General features: G+C 37.1%; 1 protein-coding gene across 9 annotated transcripts in view; it reads right to left on the bottom strand.

Moving 5' to 3' along the window:
* The window catches only part of ATP2B2 (ATPase plasma membrane Ca2+ transporting 2), a 363788-nt gene that overhangs the window by 90080 nt on the left and 251012 nt on the right, over positions 1 to 22696 (bottom strand). For all 9 annotated transcript variants that reach the window (XM_010718404.3, XM_019620005.2, XM_010718405.3 and 6 more), the window contains 2 exons: positions 3680 to 3937; positions 2634 to 2759 (listed from right to left, as the gene is read on the bottom strand). In XM_010718404.3, coding sequence (XP_010716706.1) covers positions 2634 to 2759; positions 3680 to 3937 — 384 coding nt within the window. The remainder of the gene's footprint in view (positions 1 to 2633; positions 2760 to 3679; positions 3938 to 22696) is intronic.

The raw sequence follows: 22696 nt of genomic DNA, 5'->3' as shown, positions 1-22696 counted from the left end.
TAATCTCAGCATATCTAAATAATCTGTTTCAAGTTAGATGCTCTGTTCTGAAAACTTCTGCTTCGCAAAGCAGAAGCTTAGCTTTGAATTTTTGCTGCCAAAGAATTAAGACAGAATCAGAACCATTTTTCTCCAGGCAATAACTGACCCGATTCCTTAATCAAGTTTCCTTTCTATTTCCATACCCTAGCGAAGAACCGTGACAAAGAGGTTTCTTTATTTATTTGTTCCTGAATAAGCTGACTTCTCTTTGTTTCAAAGAAACAAGGAACTTTTAGATATAAGGATACAGTGCTGAAACTTAGGATAACGTAAAGTTGTCAGTCTCATTTCAGTGAGAACTACAGTGGGTCAGCTCCTCCCTGTAACTCTTTCATACCTTCATCAAATTCATCTAAATAACTGCAACGGAGCTTTAAACAATTAGCCTTATAGTTTTTTTAAGCTAACTTTTCCTACATGGTACTCTGAAATAATTCACTGTGTGCAATGCTGAGGCCAGACTCATATTAAGAAATTCTGTTTATAGGAATCATGGATGTCTCTGAATTTCAGACTCGAAGGGTGTATCAATTTGAACCAAAGCAACTGGGCATCAGACAGTGTTCACCTTTTGGTTGATACACAGCCAAGCTCACTGTGAAGAAACAACGTTATCACAGCCTTGTTAATGCTGATGGCTGTTGATACAGTTACTTAGGCTATACTACACGTGCAAATCTCCATTAGAGACCTAAAAGGAGGAAAATGTTTTAGACGTAAGTATTGGTGGGTTGCTTTCAGGTGTATTAGTGGTTATAATGCTATGTCTGTCTTACCAGGTGGTACCAAATGTAGCTATATACAGATGGAAATGAACCATCTGGTTTAGTCAGCACTTGTACTTTTAGAATCGTTTCCCAAGTATAGTAAATGACTATCTGGATGATTAAACAGGACATTAAGCACAGAAACTCATTTAGTTTAATTATGTCATTGAAACCAATAGAATATTAAAAATCTTCTTTCAGGTGCCAGCAGTGAAAATAATGCTTCCTGATACAGAGTGTTGATCTGTCACCAAATTTAGACTAATAGAAACAAATTATGGCTGCCACTCAAATGGTACCTTCCTTCAGCTGTTCTCATGTCAAACCTGAACTGTTTTTATTTCCAACAGATGACTGACAGACAACAGTGGAAAGCATCAGCCCAATCATCTTTTTCTAAATTAAAAAGCCTAGCTGGAATGAGCTCACCGATGCACTCAAGAGCAAAGAAAAGAGGAAAAGTTGAGGTCTTTTTCCAGAAGTTTTCATCTCTCCGTTTATGTATTTTTCTCTTTTATTATAAGTGCTAACATATATATTTTATTATATTTTATTATATGTGCTAACATCCAGCAGGAATTCAATTTTCAAAGTCATTGTGAAATAAATGTGACACAACGGCCTTCCACTTTTTTGATTTCTTAGCTATTTCCAGACAGCATATCAGGCTCAGAACCACTGATATTAAAACTTGAATTACATCTCTGAAGAAGGTGGTATTTTGCATGCCAGAATCTCAAGTAATCAAATTTACTCATAAGCAAATAGAGTTCAAGGATTTTCTAAGAAAGGATGAATATAATTTCATTGGTAGAAGTATGGAACAAAGGTTTCTGTAGCTCTTGTTAAAATATCACATTAATTCTTCAGCATTTTTGTAATTACAGTAGAGAATTTTATATAAAGAGTACACATTTTAACTTTGCCATAAAACCACAAAAACAAACTTCTGTCTTCCTAGCAAAAGCTTTTGGAAGCAGGAAAAAAATATTTTCTCCTAACTCAGCTACTTTCCCTTTCTCTTCCTTCTCTTCATGCCTCTCAGAGCAATACCGTTATGTTTTTTCCACAGTAAGTGAACTCTATGGGTATCCAAAAAGATATCATTCCATTCAGGAATTTGTGAGAGTACATTAACTAGATGGGAAAGAGAAGTCTTCTCATGAATAATGACTTCAAATGTACTTGAAAATATTATTTCTGATTCTAATATATTGATTATCATGAAGCCAGCAGACAGTTATTTTGTAATCACATTCCAGCTGAAATCTATTACCAACTGATCCATTTAGAATTAAAAACAAAAACAAAACTGTTTTATTTAACTGATTTGTTTGTATTACGGTATGGAAATATTATGAAAAACGTGAACAAACCTCAACTGTCATGGAACATAAATGTGAACGTTTTAGTGTATTTTTTTTTTCTAAGCACAATTATGGGTTTTTTTCCTGTTTTTTCTAACATAAATATAAAAAAAAGCATTTCAAGAGGCTTTAAAACATAATGGTTAAATTGAAGCTGGTATACAATGAATTGAAACAATTTTTACTTTCTAGGATAGTGCTTTCTTTATTTTTCATCTAAAAATGTTCATTATTTTCTCAATTCATAAAATAAATGCTACAATCAGAAATAATTGCATGCAATCAAAAAGCAATAGAATGTCTCTCATCGAAAAGAGGCAGGGTCAGTGTCTGTGTTCAAAAGATCAGCTGTATCCAGGTTACCAAACCTTGATGGTGTGAAAAAAACAAATCGAAACCAAACATGAACAAAGCAGTGCATAAAAGATAAACTCAGCATGAATTGAAGAAAATTTACCTGACAGTAGCATTGGATCTTTGTCAACAGATTTGCGGACCTGGTCTGACTCTCCAGTCAAAGAACTTTCATCAATTTTAAGATCATTTCCTTGAATAAATATCCCATCGGCAGGTAGGAGGTCACCTTTCAGTAAGAACATGGTAATGGAAAACCACAGGTTTTTTAGTAAGTGTTTTTATAATTACATATTTTTTCTATACAATTACAAGAAAACGTAATTTTATTAAATTGTAAAATGAAGGCAAAAGTGAAAGAAGTAAAACCATAATGGTCCATGTTAGCCATATTACTGCAGTGCCATAGGGAAAGGCCCTTATTTGGCAAATACTTCTAGCTTAGCTCTATCCCGAGGATAAGAATGCATCACACTTCACATATGATGAGCATAATAATCAGAGCGAGGGGCACAATCTTTTTGACATGGCAGCAAGGTTTCTCTGCCAGATTTCATAAGAATGAATAGCTGCTAATAGACAGGAAGTCCCACACCTTTCCTCTCCCAGGAAGCCTGCAGCTAAGCCCGGGAGAGACCTGATGGCAGCAGGGGAGGTCCGTACAGTATATAATTGTAAGGCATCTGCCCACTAGCAACACTCAGTCTGGGAAGAATTACAGGATGCATAGTTTTGGAGTGGCTACCAAGTGTGCACATGGGCACAATTCCTTAACAAAGTGTTTAAAAATACTTTCTCATATTCATAATTAGACATAATAAAAATAAATAAATCCAAATACTCTGATCCTCCATGAAAGAAAATTACCACTGCATTAACAGTTTTTGGCCTTGTCAGGGAAAGAAAGTGAAGATTACAAAAATAAAATTGATTACCAAGTGCAGTTTTATTGTAAGTTTCTTGGGCTGAGTTATTCTTTTGCCCCAGCAGTGTAATTACTGTCATACTATGGACAACAACAACACAAATTGTTCTATCTTTTCAATTAGTTCCAGTGAATGAGCCCCAAATATGCTTTATTCTGCTAGAAAGGGGGAAGAGGGATACATAAACTTGAAAAAAAGTAGTCATATAGTTGAGAAAACTTACCATATTTCACCTGTGCAATGTCACCAACTACTATCTCTGCCACTGGGATTTGGATGACCTGCCCACCTCGGACAACAGTAAATTTCTGTTCCTGCTCAATACGACTTTGAAGCCCACGAAACTGCTTCTCCTTGCTCCAGTCATTAAAGGCAGTGACAAGTACAACACAGATAACAGACAGCAGGATGGCAGCACCTTCAATCCAGCCAGCTTCAGCCTCACCTTCATCTTCAGCTCCTCCTGTTGCAGTGCCACACCCTGCAAAGACAATTTTAAGAATCATTCAGTCAAGCAAAGATCAGGTTTATCACATCTGTCACAAGGAAAACCTGATGTGAAATGGCAACAAATTTAAGGAATAGAACGAGTTTTTAAAGTACTATCTGCTAAATAATGAATGCAGAATAAGAGAACAAGAAAAACAGAATAGAGAATAAGTCGAAATAAAGTTGTCTTAGGAAAGGAGTAAGAAAAAAGCGCAGAATAAACGTTAGCTCTTTTCATTTCTCTACTAAGCAAGTAGTTATCCTTGGTAAATGCAGACTAAACCAGTGGTTAAAGAAGGCATTGATTCTGTTGTCTAGGAGGGTTGACAATTTCACTTGAGCCATCAAGCACTTAAAAACTAAAACAGTGAGTAACATAAAACAGTTGAAAGCCATAGGATTAAATGAAGAATATTATTCTTTTAATTGAAGATGGGGAACACAACAGAATAGATCAGATGCATAACTACTCAAACAATTTATATTCTTATGACTTAACCGATTACTATGTTTCCATTTTGGAAATAGGAGAAACATGAACATACATTGAAATACTCGCATTTCTAAAGAGAGCTGACAATTTATTAAGGAAAAACATTATAGAGATAGAATTGTATTTAACCTACCATTTAATATTTACAGATAAGACTCTGACTTAGTTTTATCTAAGATAAAGGTTGTGCACCTTCCTAAAAGGTCAAAAAAACAACTTTCAATACCTTTTCCAAGTGTTCTCAACCAAATGCACTCACAAGGAACACGTGATAAAAAATGACTCAGATCAGCAAGCACATGAGTATTTAAATGTGATAATGAGGGCTAGTAAAAAGCCTAATATAAATTCATCATCAATCCAGTTAATAACTAATAATCAATATAATCCATCTCTTTCTTTCAGAGAAATACATAGGCACATTGTAGAGCAATGAGTAGATTATTTATGTCACAGATGTAACAGTACTAGAAAGTACATTCTAAAAAACTGAACTATTTGGGCTGCTCTGAAAGTAATGCTTCCTATCTTATTATTTTGGTCCACGACTTCAAAAGGTGATGTTGGTGCTACGGCAGTACAGGTTGAATCTTCCCAACAAAATTCCATGACATTTTCTTGCCGTGCAACAGATGACAGCTGTCTGACAAAATGACATCTGACATGGAAGTACTTACAAAGCAAAGGGATGGAATGTAATTCCTCCATGTGGAGAAAATGGCACCCAGATTGACATTTGCAGGACATTGATGGTGACCAAACAACAGATGTGAGCACAGTGAGGACGTGGTGGTGCATTTCAGCAGTGGCATTAGTGGGTCACCTCTGCTGCTGCAGATTTTGACAAGCATGCCATACATGCTCTTCTTCATCTCTGACAAAAATGCAGAGCTAATGGTGGTTGCCATGCTGAAAAACAGCGTTCTGCAGCTGAGAATTTCCTCCACCATATAGTGTTACTGTATTCTTCTTATCTGTTGTAGTTTCCATGGAAATAAGTAGGAGGCTTTACTTTTGGAGCAATCTACGTATCTGAAGTATTTTATAGACAGTTGCTAATTATTTATTTCCAAGCAATATACAATTAAAATTTGAATAGGCTTCCTAGAGAGCATCCACAGAACAGACCCAAAAATATATATTTGTATTTTTTTTTTAACAGGATTAATCATAAAAATAAAGTTTCTGATAGCAAACAGGTAAGTACAAATATTAGCATCACAAAATTCAAATATTTCCCAGCCCAAAGGGGACCAAAAAAAGAACCCAATCTGAGCATAAGAGCCTCCTCTCCAGAATGAAAGAGAAAGAAAATAACTCTTTTACTTCTAACAGAGACCCCAAGTACAGGGACCTCAGCAACATAGCAACTATGTTGATTCCATCTAAGACTAAAGTTTAATTATGGAATATTCATCACCTGCCGCTAGATGAAATTAACAAGTAATTTTATTTCTATTTTTAATCTAAGAAGATTTTACCATAACATAAGCATCATAATTCATTAACCAACTGAATAATTACCGTGTGTGAACAGTAAAGAAATTACCAAAAAAGTCAAAAGAAGGTATTATCAAAGACTGAACATCTACTAAATGATCAGCAGAAAATTAAAATATACTTTCTTTACCATGCTTGCTGCAATTTAAAATCAGACTCTAACTGAAAAGCAAAACACCTTCTCAAAAGAAAGGGCTTCCTTTGCAGGGTTGCCATTAGACTGATGGATCACATCTCTACATGCAGTACAAGAACGTTGCTGATGATACAATTTTTATAGCATCCAAAAAATAATGTCCATTTCAGTACCTTGAGTTGCTTAAAATCAGTCATAGCTGGAACTTACAAATACCCAGGTGCAATTTCTTCATTTAGCAGACACTACTTGTGGGAAGGACAAATGAAATTAGTTCTTTAACCTTTAAACCATCTTAATTGGACCGTGTTAGATTTTAGATTTCTTTTCCAAACCAGTAGACTCACTTTTGCCTCGAGTAGATTAAACTGTTTCCCAGCACGTATAATTCTATTTTAGCAAATACAAGACAAAAATTCACCACTCATGTTTCATTAAGTAAGACTCAGAAGTAATTATCAAGAAAATCCCTTTCTTTTTAACAGTATGCTTCCTCCGCAATTTCTCACAAAATGAACTCTGCCAGATCAAGCCACAAAGACTGATTTTACTTCCTTTCTGGACTTTAAAATCCTTACTGGTTGAAATTTAGTCTAGCTTGCCTAAAAGCAAACATAAGCGTCATTTCTTAAAGTGATCCCTTAGTCCAGGCTAGCTCATGACAGTAATAGGCAGATCAACTCACAGAAGTGACAGGGAGCATCACATGGGCAGATCTGCTTAAGGGCAATTCTATGGGTCTGAACTTGTTTACCTCATTCTGAAGAGGTATGCCCTACTATGCTTTCACTGAAAACTTATTTCATTTCTCCATAAAGATTACTGATAATTTATACTGTGCTCTTTTCTACTAGAAATCGAATGAGCTATTCAGGATTTAAAAATCAGCCATCTGAAACACAAAAAGTGTACTTTTGTTCATTATAAGGAATCCACTATATCTCTGGACACATGAAACAACTTCTTAGAGGAGCAGAGCATCTCCTCACTAGAAAGCTGCTAGTTCTGAAAAAGTCATCGCTATTATTACAAAGAACCTGTAATTCTTGTCACTGCCTTTGAAATGTCAGAGAAACAAGATGACAGGGCACCCAAACACAATATTAACACACTGTATCTTGAATAGCTTAGAGAATAGTATTTGCTTTAAAAAAAAAAAAAAATCAACAAGCATAAAGTAAAAACATACATGGACTTTAGTAAAGGAATTAATTCTTCTTTATCACAACTAGTTTCTACGCCCAGAGAATGATGGTAAATGGAGTTAAATCCTGAGTGGTGTGCCTCAGGGATCAGCACTGGGGCCTGCCCTGTTTATTATCTTTATTGATGATTTGGATGAGGGGATTGAATACACCCTCAGCAAGTTTGAAGATGACACCAAGTTGGGCTGAAATGCTGATATGCCTGGGGGTAGAAAGGCCCTACAGAGGGATCTGGACAGGCAGGATATCTGGGCTGAGGCCAATAGGATGAAGTTCAACAAGACCAAGTGCTGGGTCCTTCACCTTGGCCACAACAACCCCATGCAACACTACAGGCTTGAAGCAGAGTGGCTGGAAGACTGTGTGGAAGAAATGGACCTGGAGGTGTTGGTTGATGCTCAGCTCAACGCAAGCCAGCAGTGAGCCTAGGTGGCCAAGAAGGCCAATGGCATCCTGGCTTGTATCAGAAGTGGTGTTGCCAGCAGGAGCATGGAGGTGGTTGTCCCTTAATACTCAGCTCTGGTGAGGACGCACCTTGAGTACTATATTCAGTTTCGGGCCCTCTATACAAGAAAGACAGTGAGGCCCTGGAGCACATCCAAGAAGGGCACTGAAGCTGGAGAAGAGTCTGGAGCACAAGTCTTACAAGGAGTGGCTGAGGGAACTGAGGGAATCTTCAGCCTGGAGAAGAGGCTCAGGGGAGACCCTATCACTCTCCAAAGCTACATGAAAGGAGGTTGTGGTGAGGTGAGGTGAAGCCTCTTCTCCCACGTAACTAGTAACAGGACTAGAGGGAATGGGCTCAAGTTGCACCAGGGGAGGTTCAGGTTGGATATTAGGAAAAATATCTTCTCTGTAAGAGTAATCAGGTGCTGGAATGAGCTGCCCAGGGAGATGGTTGCATCACAGTCCCTGGAGGTGTTCAAGGATCGTTTAAATGTACTAAAGGACATGATTTAGCAGGAGAAAATTGGTGGTAGGAAGATAGTTGGACTGGATGATCTTGAAGGTCTTCTCCAACCTTGGTGATTCTATGATTGAACTAGATGATTGTGACTAGATTGAACTAGTCACTTTTAACCCAAGTCATTCAATGAATACGGTTCCCAATACTTTCATAAAATCAGAAAAAATTAGTCTAACATAAAATAAGTAATATCAGATGCTATCAAGATGAAAGGAATCGTTCTTACTTGTCTCATAGATTATGCACAAAAAAAGAACATGCTTCACTCTCCATATTATGGCTGAAGAAACATTTGTAGGAAAAAAATAAATGTGGAGAAAACAGACTAAACTAAAACCGTGTTCTTGGAAAGCATCCCTAAATTTAACCAGCTTCTCTACTGAATGATTCACAATTCTAGCTTTCAAAGTGTTGAGAAAATTCTCCAAAACTGAATGGAAATAATACATTTAAATGTGCTCCGCTTATTTTCTGTTGAGTCAGACAATACTAACTTCAGATGGAAGAAAGGCATGGAGAGAAGGAATTCTTGGAGAGAGAGACAGTAGTAGGGAAATTAATTGAAATGCATGGTCAAAAACAGGATTTAGTATTTTAGATGGATGAAAGAAATAGTGAGCTACTTTATGGATTTTAGAATCACTATTGGTTGAGATTGTCTAGTTTCAGTAAATAAACAGTAAGAGTTGCTTCTTACAGTGAACCACTTGTCCAGGTTACCTGACATAATGACACATAAATTTACCCACGGAGGCAATAGGTAGCATGAAGCAGAAGGCTTACACTATTCTTATTTGATATGACTCAAGATTATAATAGTAAATCAGGATACGAGGTACATGAGTTGATTTCTCTTTTTGTCAGTGGATTGAAACTCAGGACCACAGTTTTAAATAGCATGAAAATGTTGATGGTACAGAAATGGGAATCTCACTCATTGACCTGCTGCTGTCCAGCCCACAGGCTGATAAACCAAGAATCTCTTCTAAGTAGCATCAACGTGCATGTTCTTGTCTGCTCTCACTGATTGCCTCACTCAATCCCAAATATCAGATGAATGGTGCTTCTCATCTATCAGGAAAAAAAAAAACAAAAAACAGCATCTCGTTGTCAGTGTATTTAAGGTTAGGAGGAAGCAGAATTTCAGCTATGTAAGGAGTAGGAACATAAAGCATTAGATAGGTCCAAGCTTAAGCAGCACCTGAGCAAAGCTTTTGAGTATCTATGTATTCTTAATGACAATTCAGAGTTGATGTTGCACTTACTGAGGATCTAACCTAACATAACTATAATCAGGACATCGTATTCGCTTTTTGCAGTCCCATAGAAATGAAACAGGTTGAGAGTGTTTGGAAATTAATGCCAAAATTGCACATTATTTTGGTTATAGGAATAAACTGTAGCTGCTTCAAGGGAACAAAGTCTCCAGCATTTATAAGTATGATTTCAGAACAGATTATTTTAATGGAGGTTTGCAGACAAGCAGGATTTACAGAATGCAACTAGCCCTTCAAGAGATGATCAGTCAGGAAACATTTTATTGACCTATGTGTGTTCTTGCTTCATAATTATTTAAGTAGCATTCACTTTAAATAGGAATAAGTGGAAACTTGCACCTCTATCATTATGCAGCCCATGGAGAGGAGCCTGCAGCGAGCAGGAGGTCGGGGGGAGCTGCTGATAGTGAGGCCCATGCAGGAGCAGTTCCTGAAGGATAGGCCCTGTGGTAGGGAACTGTCCTTCTGAGGAAGGAGTGTGAGAGAGTAGCATGGTATGAAATACTGAAACTCCATATAAGAAATTGTCTGTATTCCTAAGACAAAAAAGCACTTATACTTCTTAACTACATATGTTGTATTATCCATCCTTCTTTCTGTATGCAGTATCACCTTCCTAGATATGGGGAAAATAAGGAATATAAATAAGATACAAAAGAGTAATAATAATATGCTTAAGTAAAATATGCTTGCTGCAGTCTCAAGCATCTAATGCTCATATAATTCCTCGAAATTATGTTTGGATCTAAGACTGCTGTTATGCTTTCACAGGAGAGCATTTGGCTCCTGATCTTACTGAAAAATTGCCTGCGATTTCATTATGGATAGGTGCAGGCTGAAAATCATCACAAAAGTATTTTTAATTTGTATATGTGTGATTTGTAATAGAGTTTTATTCCAAAACAGTGAATACTGAAATGCTCATTTAAAATTATCTTTAACATGGGTCCTATCTGTCAAAAAGTTAAATTTCAGAAATGTAAACAGGTTTTTAATATGAAGCTACTTTCCTACCATATCTATGAACATATGCTGTGTGAGGGTCATGCCCAAGGGTCTCATTCTCATGAGATGGAAAATACATACTCAGTTTGAAACTGTGATTACACAGATTTGACTGCAAGTCAAGACTGGAAAGGGGTTTAACTCCGTCAACGCAGGAGAAGCAGAATCAAGTCACAAAATGGATTAGTTTATTCAAAAAGAGCATGCAGGAACACACAGGTAATCTGAAGCCCCTGTGAGACAACGTAGCCTCAGAGAGCATTCAGAGATACAAAAGAGGACTGATATCACTGTTACCCTTCACAAATTTTCTCAAAGGAACATTATCAAAAATTGTTAAAAAAAAAAAAAAGAGAATTTTCCAAGCTTACAATTTGATGCGAAATAGATCAGCAAAAATTGTTGAAAGAAGAGAGATGAAGAGAAGACAGAACCTGAAAGTAAAGAAGATTCAGGAAAAAAAGGGAAAAGTAATTCAAACCAGAACATGTGGTGGGTTCACCTGAAGTCGCAGCAACTTGGGTTTCAGTCTCATCAGACTGCAGGCAACTGGGTGCAAAAGCTGGGGGCTAAAAAGAGACCCCCAGGAGCCTGGAAAGCTGAGCGCACAGCCTGTGCTGGGCCCTCTGAAGCACTTACTAAATATCAGTAATTTCAAAATCAGCAAAAAAGCCTATTCTGCATCTGCAAGATTTTCATTACGTGTAACACTTCAGGAACTAAAAACAGGAGAAAGAGACATAGGATGTTAAAAGGGAGCTATCTCCTAGAAAAGATTTGAATACACTTGTATCAAAAGGAAAAGGTGAAAAAGGACACAGATGTACAAGAGGAGGTTAAAGCATATGAAAAAAGAAAGCACGGAACTTCGTTGCTACCAGCAGGAAAAAATAATTTGACTGGGGTTATTAATCATTTGAATTTGGTGAAAGCAAAAAACAGCAAAAGGCTGCACTAACAGCCAGAGAGCACTGCCTGACATTTTAGCAGGCTCGTTTCCTGATGGAATGCTTTTAAGCTAACAAACCTCATTTCAATACTGATATTTCTCCTAAAATCTTCCAAGTCAGAGCCAGTACTAAAAGATGCATATAAGCACAGCAAAGCTAAAAAGATACATCTCTGATTTCTCATGAGATTTCTAATAGTCGTGTGGAGTTTCTTAAAGCTATTTTGAGTACAGTAATAATTACAAGCCATGTAGATTTATAGCATAATAACTTTAAATTTAAAAAATATTTAAAAAAAAATCTATGAACATCTGCATTCCTAAGTCCCAGCCTACAGCACATACCTCTCAGTTACTCATTTCAACCTACACATTTCTATTTTTAAGATGAGAGTACCTCGTGGCATTTAAATTCCCCAGGAAAATCTCATACCACCCCCAGAGGTAATTTTTTTTTGTCGGTCAAACTGGTTTTGCCATCAAAAAGACAACAGTTCCCAGAATAAAAACTTTCCATTTTATACCTTTCAATAAAAGCCATTTTTCCTTAGCTGAGATTCCAGCACTGATACTACTAAAGCAAATTGAGCAGTTCTAAGTTACAGCTTTTTTCATTAATAGAGCTAGGCTCACTACTAACTGTAAGTGATGTTACTTCATTTATCATATTCAATTGAATAGGAAAAGGAAGCAAAAAAAAGTCCCCAAATATTCAGTAAACATCAAGCTCCACTCATGAACAAGACTTTCACATGTAACAGACGCTGTAATATTCATTTTTAAAAACTCCTCCCTGTGCCATATCATTTGCTTTTATGTGATTACATAGAGTGACAGCCAACCACCAAAGGACCAACATCTCCCTCCCAACGTGGTGCATCCCCAGCTGCTGAACTGCCTCCAACACAGGCACAGCACAGGCAGGAAGGGCACTGCAGAGCCACTGCTAACAGCAAAGAAGCAGAAGTCACTAGAGCTTCAAAACAGAACTTTTCTCTTTCTCCCATGTTCTCCAAGGACTTATTCAAACTGTGAAAAATATTTTCTGATTACTTGCAGTAAGTCAGACTGTGTTCTCCAGAAACATGTTTGTTTCTGTGATGAGTCAAGCAGAAGGATTTACTAACATCAGATGCTTGCAGTACACATGTTTCAGGTTTATGGTGCTTGTGTATTCACTGCAAGTGATTTTGAATGCTTATTTCAAAACAGTATTAGAATTCTTCTCTTTATGATATTTTATTTAGTTATATAAGGACTCTAGTGAGGTAAAAAAAGAGACAGAAAAAAGACACTGTCCCTGTAGGTTAGTTATGTAAGAGCATCAACTTTAGAATTCCATATTAAATATTTACATGTATTCACATAGTCATGCAAGAAAACAAATGTGTAAGCCCTAGATGCACATACATTCACACGTTCCTCAGCCTGATCACAAACATTTGTGAGCTGAGGAATGTTCATTTCAATCACCTCAGCTTTATCACTCAATTGCTCCACTTCAATAGACACAACAGTCAAACAAGATTCTTTCGACTAGCACCAAATATCACCTGAAGGGATGGGGTCCCAACTCCAACAAAGACAATGGAAGGGAAGAGGGACCATACAAGTACTTCTGTAATACATCATATTCAGTTCTGTTTTGTTATGTTGTCAATACAGGACCTGCTCTTAGGGGGATGGAAGACAAAGCCCTGATATCTGATTGCTAGAGTTTCGCTGTACTTTGCTCAGTGCCAAAAACGCCTTGAAAACATGGCCACATATTCAATGGGTAAAATAAAAGACAGTTTGCAAATATAAGACTCAGGCCAGGAAAGTTGCTCTTTGTGACAATAGGAGTTCAAGTGCAGTTACTCAACAATGCTTTTAAGGTCATATCCTAGTGGAGTTTTATTATGGAATTAATTCTCTTGGAGAGCTTCTTCCTGGAAAATAAGTGAGAATATTTTATATTTCATCCCAAAGTTCTAACTCTCATTACCTCATGTCCCCAGCTGAGAGTTAAACAGTGCTTGGCAACACGGAAATCTTTCTAGTGAGCAATATTTAAAAGCAGCCCAGTTTTGGCAATGATCTCTACTCATCTCTAATGAAGGGAAGGTATCTATGGGACTTTTTTTTTTGCAGTCTGACACACATTTGTAGAAACCAGATGTAGGGCACTTTACATTATGAAACAATTATTTAATTTTCAGGTCCCATATGACACAATGTGCACATTTTGCACTTCACAAGTTCTTAATGTGCTGTCCTGAAGCCAGCTCAAATCTGAAACTTCTGTCATTAATCAACACCACTGACATCCAATAATCAGTTTGCTCCCTAAGCACATTTTGTTAACAGTATAGAACAGACATTTTCAATATAGTTGAGCAAAGCCAAAGTGAAAGCACTCCTTTGGACAAATGCTTGGCTCCAGAAAACCAATGTTCCACTTAATCCCATCTGTATTTTACAACTGATACATCTCTCTTTTTTTTTCTTCTTTTTTTAAACCTGAATTTATGATGTATTTAGTATTGTTTCCATACTTCTTTTAGACTTATCAGTTCTTGGGCAGAGTGATACTTAAATATTTCCAGATTGCAATAAAAATATACATTTTCTGAGCAAATAGGGAAGGGGAGAGAGGAGGACAATGAGGGAAATCTAACCAGCAGATGAGAAAATCAGAAGATGATGAGGTTCTGGAAGAGCAGAACCTCACCAGTTCTATTTCATTTAAAAAAGAAAAGTTGGGTCCACAGGAACCAGAGGAAAAACAGTGACAGACAGACCGCATATCCAGCTAGAAATACGGACACTGAAAATCAGTCAGTTTGTGATCTGGAAGTTTTGAGAAAAGGCAACACCTACTACATAAAATTCGAATGCAACTTTAAATAATTCAGAAGTAGGTATCTTGTGAACATTTCAGAATATGGTAAAAACAACAACAAAAAAAACCCCAGCATCTTACAAAACAACCAACGCAATATATTTTCATCTCCACACTTATAAAAGAGCAATTACATTCACTTAATTATCTTTTCAGGAAACGTTTGCTGTGTAATTCAGTACAAATTTGCAAAACAAGTGTTTTCACACATCATCAAAAATATTTATCCCACAGTAATAAACAATCATAAACACTTCACATGCATTACTAAATTATGAATAAAACTTTTTTGAAAAAGACAAAATGATGAAATTTAAGAGAAGACTGCTTATTTAATTCTTCAACTAATTAATTAATTGATGCTAATTTGGAGAACCAAAGACTTTCAGCCAGAGACTAAGGTTCCCAGTACAGTTTAACACATTCTATGAGGCCTCTGAGGGCTGCATCTATCCTAGGAAAGCTGCAATAGTTAAATAAGAGATTATCTAGACAAGATACAGCTTATAAACAGCATATATATATATACACCTGTTACCATAACCTACAACTATTCCATTAAAATTTATATTTATCATCTCTATAGATATATTAAAAAAAGACATCTGTCAGAAACAAGCACTTTGATGCAACATTTCACTACAAATATCAGGACATATAAAAATGAAGCCATTAAATTCTCCAAACTTAAGTCCCTCTTCAAAGAATGCAGATGAAATGTATGAGTCTTAACCTTAATGACAATCACTCAAATGGTTTAGACTGATTAGACATGAAAAACCTTGGGAAAAACAGAAGACTTTGGTTCAGTTGCAAAGCAGAAGCACGTACTAAACATCTGCAATGCAACTTGGCTTAGTGGCCAGCCTTTATGCCTATCGTGAGGGTTCCTGGGGATAACTCTCAACTGATTCAACTGTACCAGAAATGTGCTTGAGTTTACACTGAATCGAAAAATGAAGAAAACATTTTATAGCAAAGAAGAATATGGGGCACAAATAAAGGACTTATTTTGAATGATGTTACTCAAATGTCAGAACTATAAGAAAACCGAATGTAAATGACAAGCTAAATTTGAAAGATATAAGTACTAAATTGAATTAATAATGTAGAAGATCGTGATCTCACAGAACTGCATGGGTTTTGAATCACTTTACTGGACTCCTAATATAAATGGCACTAGCTGACTTGCAGTAAAAATGGGAAGGAAAAGAAAGCCTTTTTTCATGATGATGTATTGTAAAAGCATTCTTGAAATAGGTTATTATGCCTGTGCAAAATATATACGTACATGAATTAAAAAAATTGGAAGAAATTAGAATTTCTGATAGCGTGGATATTAGCAGCAAAGTGGCTGTCTGTGTGTCGACATTTTTTCACTCAGATAAGTTTAAGGAAGTCAGATTTAGAATTTTACTCAGTTAAAAATAAATAAATCATACACAGGGCATACTGCAGCTATTGGGAACATGAATGGGCTACTTTGGGCCTGAACACACTTCTGCAGTAGAAAAGAGAACACAGAGCACATTTCGACTTCCAGATACCTAGATGTTCTTTGTACAAGCAAGTCAGAAAGCAAAAGCTGTGGTCATTTAAGTTATGTTCTAGAAACAGGGAGATTGCTCCCATTAGTCATGGGGCAGTCCCTGAATATCTCCAGTACTAAATACATCATCAGATCGAGAGCTTTCTTGCTTATACTCCCACTAAATCCTTATAGACAAAGCCCACGTTTTTCTGCCTGAGGCAGAATAATCAGAAGACCAAACTGTTTAAAGGATATTTTAGGGTGGCTTCTGCCTGTAAAACAAATGCTTGTAGTGTTACGTCGTGCTTTGGTTGCATTCTAACACAGGCAAAATGTACCTCCAGAAACACTCCTTTTCTGTTTTCTTGTTTTGAAACGAGATGTTCTAATAAAGATGATTTTAGAGACAGGCCACATTTAACAACAAAAACACTACCAAAAACTTGCAAGAGTCTATTGAAAAAAGTGTTTGGAAAATCTGACAGAGATGTCACTGGGGCTTCTAAAGAAACCAAATGGGAGCACAGCCTGAATTTGGGATTGCTGGCTGATGCACTCCTTCATACATCCCAGACCACTTACAGAGGAACTGTCAAATTCTTGTAATGTATAAGCCTTACAGAGAGTGCATAAGGTTACTGAGAATAGGTTGCTGGTTTTCTTAGACGTCTTCACAGGAATTCTTGTATTCTCAGAGGTGCACACAACACAGCTTGAAAGTCACTGATAAAGAAAATTTGCAAGTGAGTAGGCTTAAGCAACCTAGCCCAGCTAAGGTACTGCAAAATCAGAAAATCAAACCAGTGCTCTTTTCAGCTTAGGCTATGCCAGTGTGCTACAGAACCTGGTCCTGAAACACCTCCACCTCCTTCAGAGCTCTACTACATCATTCTTCAGCCATTTTCATGAGAACAAGAGAACCAGGCTGAGGTAGAAAAGGAAGATTTATAGACCTCAATCACAAAACCAGTTCATAAACTGCAGCATTTATTATTGTATTTAATCCCTTATATTCATTACTCTGTGCTATGAATTCTAAGAGGTGAAAATTCATGTAAGTAAAAGATTAAACACCATATCATAATGTCTTGCATCAGAAAGCATTAAACACAAGCAAATATTGTGCCCACACAACAGTATATTTACAGTGCAAACCTATGTGCTAAGGAAATATGTTTCTGGGCCTCATTTTTTCAGTCTATTTCTATATCAAAGTGAACATCCAGTCTGTGAACTCCCAGGAAGTATTCTGCAATACGAGCCCAAGCGCATACAAACTGGAGATGTAATTTCTGAAGTTCTCTAGGAATCCAAATTGAAGTGTTAAAGCTCATACAACCAAAGCAAGCTAAAACATGTAGTTAGGATATCCTCCATTTAGAACATAAATTTTACATATGAATTTTGGCTTCAAGAAACTCATATGTGTTTTAAGACTCTAAAATTTTACGCACACTTATCAGGAAGATGAACTACTTATGCAATAACTGGAATCAATTGTTTAAATTGATAATTTTCTGACAGGAGATTTTATATATACATATATACACAGAATCATGAAAATATGCACATGTACACACATAGATGGACATACTTAAAAAAGCCAACAGTGTAATTCAGTGCCAGTAGTCCCAGTATTCACTGTGCCACTTCACCCCTGGCTGGAGGGCTCAGCAGGCCAGGGCTTGGTCTGTTCTCTGCTTGATAAAGATTTAAAGAAAAGGTCGCACACATCTATATAGATTTGAAGTTGAGGCATTTTAAGATTATTTCCCCACCTGGCCAGCGCAATGCCTGATTACACAGGCACATGTACCTACTATATGCCGCTTTACAGACATTTTATCTCAAAGACCTCTTCTATTTTTTCTGGTTTATCCAGAAAAATAGAAGCAGCAGAGTGCTACATATCTGCCTCATCACCACAGCCTTGGTGTTCAGAAGGGTAGACCTGTTTTCAAACAGTCCTGAGCGCATGCAGACTTTGATTTTTTGTTTCATTTGTTTGATGCATGCAGACTACTGGGCACACAACACCCTCCTTTGAAACTCAAAAAATAATCCTGTAACTTGATCCCAAAGTGCTTGTCATTAAAGTATAATAAATAGGCAACTTTGAGAACGTGAAACATTCTTGAGATTTTAAAACTGCTGAATTAAAGCTGATTTCTGGAATCACAAGCAAACATGAAAATAATCAGTATTGCTGTATTTCACATCGTTGCCTTAACTTTTGGCAATACAAATGTTTCTGGAGCTTTTGGCTTGTTATTATCTGGGGTAGTAAATTCTGATACTTTTTTTAAATCAGTAAATACTTATTTTAAGAGAGTTTGGGCTCCTTTTGTCAACGTTGGTTGATGACTAGTATTCCTCTGCAATATTAGCATGTTTAAAATGCTGTTCAAATTTCAAATGCTCACTGGAAAAATTTAGTAAGTTACTGTATGTATTTATGCTTCAGTATTTATAAGTAAGTTGTCTTCAGGAAGTTAAAATATATCTGAAAATGTAATATGACTTCATACAGGTCTTCATATGCATATAAAATAAAACAAGGCAATTTCTTACAAGATACTTTTAGGTTAAAACCAGGAATAACTGTCTCACTGCATGGACATACAAACTATCTGGGAAAGATGCAAAATTTCAATCAGTGTAAACCTGGAGAATTAAGATTAAATTTCTGTCTAGAATGGCTTAAGTACTGCTGATAGTGCTTCTGAGTACAGGGACAGACTAAATGACCTCAAATATCACATCAAATTCTCATGCTCTGCCTCTTCTTGTTTGCTGTTGGATGCTCTTCATGACCTTACTACCCAGGACTTTCCAGTTCATATATTTAGGAGCCCTAATCCTGAATTTGCCCTGTCTTTTAAACCTAGAAAACAACATAAAAGCATAAATATTTCAAAAACAAAATACTGTAGCCAGTTAATCATAAAAAGCACCTTTTACATGTATTAGAAGAAGGCAAAATGCTTTACATGCATGGGTTTGGACACATCTGTAACAGCTGGGCATTCCAGCTCGCTCTGCTTTCTGTTCCTGGATATTTACAAGCCAAAGCACAATTTAGGGCAGGGATTAACAAGTAAGATACTTTCTCATTCCTTCACTATAAGAAACAGATTGGGCTAATGTCAGGGGAAGCCATATGCTGCTTCACCTCATCCTAGCCTGTGGAGGAAGGTTAAGTCGTGGGTTTCTGGCCGAATAAGTAGTTTTTAAGAGGGCAAATACTTCTGTTTCTCCTGTTTTCCAGGATGCCAACTGCTTCATCACTTATCCTGACAGACGGTTCAGACATTTAAAAAAAAAATCCTTCTGCAATCTCATGTTCTAACTTTAATGAAGAACAATGAAAGCTTTGGAGTGTTGGCAACACTCTAGAGGAGTGATACTGATACTGATTACTGATACTGATTATTTTCTGAAATTAATCTATCCTTGAGATTCATCCAGTCTACATAAAAATACTATTTCCAAATACCTGCACTTCTATCATCTCAGTTTTTCTTGAATTGTCATCCTTGGACATCACAATTAAAACCTTTAGGGTACTGGCAGCTGGATCACTGTTATTCAGTAGTAAAGATGATAAGGATTCCTACTCGGAGATATCAGCTTTTAAAGCTGCACTGCCCTTATACCCCCTTCATATGACCTGTTTTTTTTCATTGATTCGGTATTCTCCAGTGTCTGAAGGAGGTTATGTAACACTTACAGGAAAATATACTCACTTCAGGATTTTACAGTACAAAGTCACTTGAAAGCTGAGTCAAACGGGAGGAGATTCCAAACGTGTTCTAATTAAGGACTACAATGAAACTAAGTTGGAAATAAAACACTCTAAAGACCTACCTGGTTTGGTCTAAGATTATACTGTACTACACCAATGGCTGGCAACTCTGAAAAATTAAAATGAGTGCTCATAGCCTGCAAATAGCACAGATAAAGAATACTAAAACGGCTGCTAGATTTCCCTGCTGTGCCAAGGGTGATTAGTTGACACTGACTGTGAGGATTAGAAGACAGTTCAGCTGTTCCCTCGACTTTCTGAGATATACAAGAGACAAGAAAATGTTTGCTAATTATTGTCAGTTTTGCCAGCTGCAACAGAATTCAGAAAATATTTTAAGTAATTGTTCAGAGATGCAGGGTTGGTTCAATTTATCTTTTACTTTCATAATTTGTGAAGCAGGATGGCAAACCAGGACTCAAATCACTGCAAAGTACTAAAATGAATGGCACTCAGCTCATTTCTTTTAAAAAAGCTTCACATTTTCTACATTTCTTCTTGCTTTATGGAAAAGACACAAAGAGATAATGGATTTTCATCATACAAAAACATTGCTTGACCAACGTTTTTTTTAATATAAAATGCACACAAGTTGTTGAATAACGTTATCATCTTTAAGTAGCTTCAAAAGAAACACCTTAAAAATTGGAAGAGATGATGGCAAAATACTTTCAGATGCTTATTGCTGTGCATTGATGTTACAAGTTGGATTGTCACAATGCCTACATTTATGTATTTTAATATAATCTGTGCTATCATGTAAAATGTTTATTTTAATAGTCTGAGATTTAAAGATGGCAAAAAGAATGCAGAATTAACCTTATTCAGCAGATTCATTTCCAACTAAAATTCAGCTGATTCTTTCTCATTAATCAATATGCTAAATGAAGATTAATGAAATCCAGGGAAACAGATTTTTAGAGACTGGAAGGCATATTCAACATCTTCCTGTGGCTTACTGAATTCAGATGTTAAGGAAAATGCATGATGAAATTCCAAATGTGAACTATACGGGTAAAGCCAAAGTAAAAATTGATAAATGCTGTATTAAAGCATTCCATTTATATTCAGTTACACTAATTGTGTCTCAGTAAACGTACTGAACGCCTTGCTAAATGAACAGAACTCCTCCCTCAGGGGGCAGCTCAGTATTTTTATGTGGTTATTTATCTGAGGTTACTTTTAATTAAGTTAAATCAAATTTATTTAAAGTTCCTCAATAACTACTGCTTTTACTTTTTTTTTTAAACGACCTCTTATCTCCTAGGATCACTTAAGTTCAGGAGAAGCACACAGATACTTCTAAATCGGCCTGGACAGGCTGGAAAGTTGATGAATTTGATCAAGGACAAGTGCAGAGCCCCACACCTGTAGAGGAATAACCACACTCTTCATTACAGGCTAGGGGCTGATTTGCCAGAGAGGAACTCTGCAGAGATGGACCTGGGGGTCCTGGTGGCCAGCAAGTTGGCCGTGAGCCAGCTGTGTGCCCTTGTGGTGAGGAAGGCCAGCGGGATCCCTGGGTTCATTAAAAAGAGTGTGGCCAATGGAGATGACCCTTCCCCCTCTGCTCTGCTTGCCCTGGTGAGGCCGCATCTGGAGTACTGCATGAAGTTTTGGGCTCCTCTGTTCAAGAAAGAGAACTTCTCAAGAGAATCCAGCAAATGGCTGCAAGGATGATGAGGAGCCTGGAGCATCTCCGTTATGAAGAAAGGCCAAGAGACCTGGGGCTGTTCAGGCTGGAGAAGACTGAGAGCAGATCTTATCAATGCTTATCAAGATCTAAACGATTAGGTGCCAAGTAACTGGGGCAGGCCCTTCTCAGTGTGCCCATCAACGGAACAAAGGACAACAAGCACAATGGGACGCAGGAAGTTCCATACGAACAGTAGAAAGAACTTCTTTACTTCGAGGGTGACAGAGCACTGGAACAGGCTGCCCAGAGAGGTTGTGGAGTCTCAGGGGATATTCAAGACCTGCCTGGACACCTTCCTGTGCTACCCGCTCCAGGGAACCTGCTCTAGCAGGGGGTTGGACGAATGACCTCCACAGGTCAATCCTTGTGATTTTATGACATTATGAGCCATACAGAAATTTTTTACTGCTCATTTCTAGTGTAAAGATGATACAAATGATCAGTATTAATGTGAAACAATATGTTTACTTTTGGCAAGAACTGATTGTACCGTACCACAGAATTCAACAATACCAAGTACCATTTCCAACACCAGATGAGCTGGTAGTGCTCCTGCAGAGCTAACCCTGCTATTCATTTCATATCCAATGTTTGCTTCCTGCCCAAATGACACCTGTGTTTTTCTTCTGAGCCAATATGCATTTCCATACACAAAAAGTGTATTTCAAGGTTTCCCCAACAGGGTTTTTAATTTATACTTCTTAAGAATAAGTTGATTTCAACAGAAAAATATAAAATTTATAGAATCCCAAAAGGTAAGGAAAAAAAAAGAACAACAGAAGAATCTACTTTTTAGAAAGGGAGTATAGGAAGTTTGTGATCTGACCAATCACTCAACTAATGATTTTTTTTTTTCCTGTAAGAGCAGGAAAAAAATTAAGAATTGGATGGTAAAGGAGTGACAGACCTGAAAATACTAACACAAATGCAGTTTTGTCATAAATGTTAGCAAAGAAAAAAAATGAAGGGAAGCAAATGACATATTGAAAGGCAAGAAAGAGAGAAGAGTTTGTGTCAAGTCTGTGGTCAAGCTGTCCTATTGTGCATAACTGCTCAGAAAGGGTCTTTTTCTGTATTTTCCCATGTTGACAGAACTACAGAGCCTGCCCTGCTCTTCTTCTAAGCCCCAGCATTCATCCTCATGGGGATGTGGCAAAGTGATGCACTGCTCTCCTTCCAAACAGAAAGGAAACACAAATCTCTTGCATGCCAATAAATTGAAGAAATTAACCTCTAAGAATTGTCCCCGGGGCAATACAGCTGTGAGCCATTATTTCTTGTGATGGGGCCAAGGCTTTTGTTG

Source organism: Meleagris gallopavo, chromosome 14, assembly GCF_000146605.3.
Source record: "Meleagris gallopavo isolate NT-WF06-2002-E0010 breed Aviagen turkey brand Nicholas breeding stock chromosome 14, Turkey_5.1, whole genome shotgun sequence".
NCBI lineage: Eukaryota > Metazoa > Chordata > Aves > Galliformes > Phasianidae > Meleagris > Meleagris gallopavo.
The sequence above is the reverse complement of the archived record's forward strand: the minus strand, read 5'-3'. Positions and strand labels throughout refer to the sequence as shown.